Source organism: Diplotaxodon limnothrissa, linkage group LG23 (assembly GCF_057381915.1).
Source record: "Diplotaxodon limnothrissa isolate DT_005_m linkage group LG23, D_limnothrissa_male_GT1.1, whole genome shotgun sequence".
Taxonomy (NCBI): domain Eukaryota; kingdom Metazoa; phylum Chordata; class Actinopteri; order Cichliformes; family Cichlidae; genus Diplotaxodon; species Diplotaxodon limnothrissa.
In genome coordinates this window covers 2,885,808-2,893,054 of record NC_140617.1, presented here as the reverse complement: position 1 = coordinate 2,893,054, position 7,247 = coordinate 2,885,808, and the positions used below count along the sequence as shown (strand labels likewise).

General features: G+C 40.3%; 1 protein-coding gene across 1 annotated transcript; it reads right to left on the bottom strand.

The window, feature by feature from the left end:
- Positions 1–970: 970 nt before the first annotated feature.
- xcr1a.1 (chemokine (C motif) receptor 1a, duplicate 1) lies at positions 971–1,996 on the bottom strand. Its single transcript, XM_085348004.1, has one exon. It carries the CDS (start codon positions 1,994–1,996, stop codon positions 971–973), a length of 1,026 nt encoding a protein of 341 aa, XP_085204130.1.
- Between the last annotated feature and the right edge of the window lie 5,251 nt (positions 1,997–7,247).

The following is a 7,247-nucleotide window of genomic DNA, read 5'->3' as shown; positions in this document are numbered from 1 at the left end:
ATAGAGCACAGCAGAGAAGCAATCATATGATAGCTGTTTAGACTGTGGTTGTTTGGAGCCTCTGCAAGATCTGTGCTGTTTTCAGTCTGTTGTGTTGGGACTAAACAGCTGATTTAGTTTTGAATGATAATGAAACATGAACAGGACTTTTGTATATCAGATAATTAAAACTGAGTTTGTGATTTAATACATGTAACTCAGAGGTCCTTAATGTTAGAAATGTAAAAATTCCCTGACTGTGTTAGAAATCTTTCTTTTTTTTATTCACTATGAGAGGGAGCACACTGTGTGACAGTGCATCAGTTAGATAACAACATACGTGTAGGTCTTGCTTGGCTTCCTCAAATTATCGCCCCAAAATAATATCGCACGACTCTACTGTTTGATAGAGACGTGTAAAGAAAGAAAAACAGCGTGGTTAATTAAAATGGTCACTGGTATTTGTATTAATTGCATAAAAACCCCTTAAAACACGAATCGACTGACTTTGTCTGTAGTTTCTATATGACATGATTTTCTGACATAATGATTATTGTAATTATGCACAAATTTGCATGTAAAATACCTGCTGATATTTACCTGCTGATCACTTTACTATTATTATATACAAGGATTTTTGCCAACATTACAGCACAAGGGTTTTAAACTAATCAACTGCATTAGCTTGTTCTATACAAAGAGTTATTGCATGCATTCAGTATTGGAGTATTAAATGCAACATCTGTTTGACTAAATTTATTTTACATTAAAAAAAACACATTTAGGTAACTATCCAAGTACTGTATGCTATAATGAAATGTTACGAAATGTTAACACAGATGGACACACAAGTACAGCTTGCTATGTGCCGTGCTGTATAAAACAAAGTTCCTCTCTTCTGTAGATTCAATGAATTTTGTGAAATGCACACTGGACTTATAATTATATAATCAGTTATATTACAGTGAATGCAAGAAAATGAACTGGGCAGCTAGTACATTGATCCATGTGAGACTAAGTTTTGCATTCTAACCTGTTGTTCCTCGACTGGACTTTGTCGTCGGATGAATCGATGTAGCATTAACTTTAAATGACTCCTAAACTTCACACCAACAAATGCATAAAAAACGGGGTTGAGGCAACAGTGGGAGAAAGCAATGAGCCTGCACACGTAAAATGCATAGTCAAGCTGGGTGCTTGCTTTACATTCAATTAGTGATGGGACCACATGAGCAGGCAAGGCCCTCAAAAAGATTACAACATTGTACGGCACCCAGCCAATGAAGAACACAGTAACTATACAGAATACCAACTTGACTGCTCTGTTCTTCGTGTGAGATCTTGTTCTTGTGATTCTTTCTAGTATTTGAATGTAGCAAAAAGCCATGACTACAAAAGCAACTAGGAAGAAACCATTCTGTTGGATGACACCAACAGTTTCCCACATGGGATGATTATATTCACAGCCCTGTGACTCTTTATCTTTGTGGTGGACCTTGGTGATCGAGCTGAAGAGGAGGGAGGGCATGGCTGCTCCAGTGCTGATTATCCAAATCAGGACAGACAGAAACACCCCGGTGGAGTGTTTCGGTGTGCTGAGATCAGACAGAGGATGGACCACAGCCAGGTATCTGTAGATGGTCATGATGGTCAGGAAGAGAATGCTGCTGTAAAACCCAGTGAAGAAGATAAAAGTCACAACTTTGCAGAGAATTTCAGAAAACACCCATCCCTGGACGTGGTAAATGGCCCAGAAAGGAAGACCGACGGTGAAGACGAGGTCAGAGATGGCCAAGTTGAGGATGAAAATGTTGGTCAGAGATTTAAGATTTTCATACAAAGCCAGGATTATGAGGACAAGAATGTTTCCTGTCAGGCTCAGTGTGATCACAACAGAGAAGAAAATCGGAATGGCAAAGGATCCAAATGTCACCACTCCACTCTTATCACAGATTTCATCCTCGTAGTAATAGTCATAAGTGCTGTTTAATGGATCTTGGCTGGAATTAGTTGACATATTCTTTTCTGTCAGACCACTACCTACAAAATAAAAATAAGTAGATGACTTTAGTGACATGTTACAATAGATTTTTCTTCATGAGTAAAAAACAGCATGGAAAAGATTTGAAATAAAGTACCTTCTGCTTGATGAAATCAATAGCTTCCCAGATGAGACACCTTCTGTGGCAGCTTAAAAAGAGAATCATTTATAAACTCGTGACATTTTCAGTTTCTGCTTCTGTTTTTGTGGCCACACCTGTTTTCGCATATAGTTTTTTTTATTTTTTATTTTGCGTTTACTTTTTTTTTTTTTCTCATATAGTAAATAGGTGACCTGTGTGCTTTTTTGGTTGTAGCATGATCCACATATTTGTGAAATGAAATTTGCTGACTTTATAACGATGGAGCTCAAAATTCTGCAATTGTTTCTTCTGTGTCTATTTTCCCCCAGAATATATCATTAGGTAAAACAAGGAAATACACAACTCCAGGATACATTTGTTTTTTAGATTTTACAACCCCAATTCTAAAGAAGTTGGAACTGAAATGTTCAGTTCATTTTTATTTCAAACATGTGCGTTCACAATCATTACAAAATATCATTCTTTTGTTTGAAAAGGAGTAGGCAGACGTATACACCTCTGTTCTAGGATGCCCTCTGGACCCAGTGGAGGTGGTGAGTGACAGGAGAACGGCGGCTAAGCTGTCATCCCTGATGGACAACATCTCCCACCCCATGCAGCAGACTGTGACAGCACTGAGCAGCTCCTTCAGTGGGAGACTGCGGCACCCACGGTGTGGGACGGAGAGATTTCGCAGGTCTTTCCTCCCCACTGCTGTCAGACTCCATAATAAAGACTTTAACTGATCAAGCACACACATCCATACATATGCAATAATATTAAGTGCAATAATCCTTTCTGTCATCGTTGTATTTTTACTCAGTTGTATATAGTATTTGTATTTGTATTCTATTTTTATCTTATTGTATATTTATTTTATTTTATTCTACTGTATATAGTATTTTATTTTATTCTATTCTGTACAGTTGTGTACTGTATTTATTCTTATTGTATTCTAATTTTTGCCTCATAACTTTTGCACTGTCCACTTCCTGCTGTGACAAAACAAATTTCCCACGTGTGGGACTAATAAAGGTTATCTTATCTTATCTTATCTTATCTTATCTTACACCTATTAGTCCCTACCACCTCAGATTTGACCTCTCATTGATTTAATTTTCTTTTAGCCTTAAATTAAACAAACAACATATGAAGCAAATGTAAAGCAAAGACAAAACAAACAAATAAACAAACAAATAAATAAAACAAATAAACAAGCCCCACCACAATAATGTCAATAAAAGAGAATGCAGTTATTTGCATTCACAAATATATCTGAAGTGAATCAGGGGAACCAGGAAACACTGTTGGAACACTTTATTTTATTTATTTTTTTGTCTATCCTGTTACCTATTTAATATTACCTTATTGTTAGGGCTGTTTTTTGTTGTGCATCTGCACTTTATTGTTGTCAATGTCTACGCATGGGACAGTGTGAAACGTAATTTCAATTCCTTTGTATGGAAGTACATTTGAAGAAATTGACAAATAAAGTTTTCTATTCTATTCTATTCTATTCTATATCAAAGGTTTCAGACTGAGAAAATGTATGGTTCTAAGAAGAAAAAAAGGTCCCTTTGAATTTGATGGCAGCAATACATTTAACAAAAAGTTGGGATAGGACCATGTTTATCACTCTGTAGCACCCCTTCTTGTAACAGCAGTCAGTAAATAAGTGAACACTATGGAGACTAATTTCTGGACTTTTATGAGAGGAATGTTGTCCCATTCTTTTCTGATATAAGATTCTAGCTGCTTAACAATTCTGGGTTGTTTTTGTGTCATGATTGGTCAGATGTTTGGTGAAGGACCTGAACTGCAGGCAGTGTAGTTCAGCACCTGGAATATACGTAGATGTGGTTCATTTAGCATTGCCTCGCTAAACTTTTCCAAAACCTTCCCTGAGAAAAGATGTCAATTGTCTATGTCTTTTCCTTTCCTATCCCCCAGTCATGTCTGTTCCAGTTATAATAACTTAAAAGTTAAGAATGAATGAAGGAATAAATAAATATTTTTTAAATAAATAATAATAAACATCAATCAAGTGGACCAGTATGGTAAAGCCATACTTTTCAACTTGGAAAAATGAATCTGCTGGGCATTTTTCTTGGCCTGCAGATAATAATTCTGATTGCTCCAAGGCTGCCCGCTGGAATCGCAATGGAACGAGGCGCAACCTCTCACAACGAACGTAATATGGTCAACACCTTGGAGACGCTTACAGCTGCTGTGAAGGCTCAAAACAACACCATTGAGCGCATGGGGGGATACATCAGAGAGAGGCCTGCTCAAAATGAGACCCTTGAGCGACAGTTGGAATACATCGCGGAACGGATCACTGCAGTTGTGAGGTCTCAGAATCAAAAGAATGACAACACCATGGAACAGAAGTTTGATACCATCATGGGGAGGCTCGCGACTCTCCAACGGGAGATTGAGAGACCAGCGTCGGAGTGTTAAAGAGCAGCCTGAAAATTCCCCTGGGCTGCTCGCATGGAAATTAACAAAATCAACATGAACATTGCGGATCCCCATCACGGCGCCAGCTGCAGGCCCAAGGCTGGAGCCGAACAATCACTCCCTGATAACGACTGTGTTACGGCTATTCTTCCCATCCCATGCAAGGACACCTGGATTGGCTGGAGGACTGTTTACTTAGCCTGATAGGCCGAAGGACACTGTCTCAGCTGAACTATGGACACGCGCACACACATACACTTACACTGATAGGCACTCACTCATCCCCCCTCCCTTTCCAACACCTTCGATGCTTGTTTCCTGCGAGGGAACACGGCGGGTCTGTGTGCCGCGCTGGAATGGTAGCGCTGTGCAGGGCGGCTGCTGTGTTCGCTTCGGATTACTCCTCACCCCCCACCCACCCCTGTGGCTTGTCATGTCTTCACAATGTTGTGCTGTGGACATTTATGTGCTTTTTTGTGCAGAGGAGTTTTTTTGTTTCCTGTTCTCATGCTGTCCTACCATGGAAGCACAGCATGAGTAGGGGTCTCTTTTTTTCCTCTTGTACTTTCCCCATTGTAGTGTACATTTCAATGTTTTTTCTCTGATTCTACCAATCTCCGACCTGTGTCCCCATGTAATGTTTGTGCTATATGTGTAAGGTCGGGGGGGTCCCATTTCACTGCAGGGCAACCTGCATGTGACGAATAAAGCTTTGATTGATTGAGGAGGTTCAAATAGGGATGGGTATCGTTTAGGTTTTATCCGATACCAGTACCAAACCGGTACTTTTGAAACGGTGCTGGTGCTTAAACGGTGCATTCTGGGGCAGCAGGTTCAGGGTCACAGATGCCGACAGACTTAACAAACTGATCCACGAGCTCAGTAATATTGTGGGGTTGGAGCTGGACTCCCTTAAGATGGTGTCGGAGAGGCAGATATTGTCCAAGATAAAGTCAATGCTGGACGATACCTCCAACCTACTCCATGACGTGCTGGCCAATCACAGGAGCACGTTCAGTGAGAGACTGAGATTACCCAAATGCACCACTGAACGACACAGGAAATCATTCCTGCCTGTGGTCATCTCTCTTTACAGCTCCTTGTGAAATAAGACCTTTTTCCATTGGTGCTTACTCAGATTGACTCAGCACAGTTCGCCATGGTTTTCAATTAGGTCATAGTACCTGGTACCAGGTACTTTTTTAGTAGCTGCTCACCCGGGTTCCAGGCGATCTAAGCAGGCACTTAAATGTGGTGTTGTCAGACTGCATGCCACCGACTGACTGGTCAGTGGTGTCACTCAACGAGTTATGAGAGCGTCTCATTCAGGAAAATCAAATCCGCCATTTTTGAAACCTGCACATGAGGGAAATGCCTACAAAAAACAACACAGTTTTCCCCCGAAAAGCCGCAGACTGAGCAGCCGGTATATTCTTGCCTCAATGTCCACATTTTTTGTAGTATTTCTGTCACATATGAATTAAATCGTGGGACGAGTCGTGGAGATCCATGGCGAGTCAATCCAAGTAGGTACTAATGGAAAAGAGTCTATAGTTACATACTTTTGCGCATGCTCTACAGTGAAAATAGCAAATAACAATGACAGGACCACATGAGCAGGATTTTGATTGGTTGGCGTTTCTCCCTTTGTCATCCTGTGAATTCTCCCTTCAAGTTACCCTCACTCGTGTTCAGGTTTTGTTGTTTAAGTTTTAGTTTTACCAGTTTAGGTTTAACTCAGTTCTGTTTTTGCCACCCCCGCCTTTGTTGTTTTACCACGTCCCTTAAATAAAGCTTCCTCACCTCAGTTGTGCCGCATCTTGGGTCCTTTAATAAATCCATACGGCTCGCCTCGCGAACTGTGACAAAACGACACTTTTAGAAATGAGAATTGATACTCACTAAACTTTCACTTCAATGTTCAGGCACTTCTTGAAAGTAGTAAAATTAAAGCAAGTTCTCTGGCTTCTCAAAGAACAGAAAATCCAAATTTTGCATTCACAGCCATAAATAGGGAGACAAACCAGAATCTTCAGGGTTTTTTTGTTTGTTTTTTGTTTTAAGATAAGATAAGATAAGATAACCTTTATTAGTCCCACACGTGGGAAATTTGTTTTGTCACAGCAGGAAGTGGACAGTGCAAAAGTTATGAGGCAAAAATTAGAATACAATAAGAATAAATACAGTACACAACTGTACAGAATAGAATAAAATAAAATACTATATACAGTAGAATAAAATAAAATAAATATACAATAAGATAAAAATAGAATACAAATACAAATACTATATACAACTGAGTAAAAATACAACGATGACAGAAAGGATTATTGCACTTAGTATTATTGCATATGTATGGATGTGTGTGCTTGATCAGTTAAAGTCTTTATTATGGAGTCTGACAGCAGTGGGGAGGAAAGACCTGCGAAATCTCTCCGTCCCACACCGTGGGTGCCGCAGTCTCCCACTGAAGGAGCTGCTCAGTGCTGTCACAGTCTGCTGCATGGGGTGGGAGATGTTGTCCATCAGGGATGACAGCTTAGCCGCCGTTCTCCTGTCACTCACCACCTCCACTGGGTCCAGAGGGCATCCTAGAACAGAGCTGGCCCTTCGGATCACCCTGTTCAGTCTCTTCCTGTCCCCAGCAGAGATGCTGCCGCCCCAGCAGACCACGCCATAAAAGAT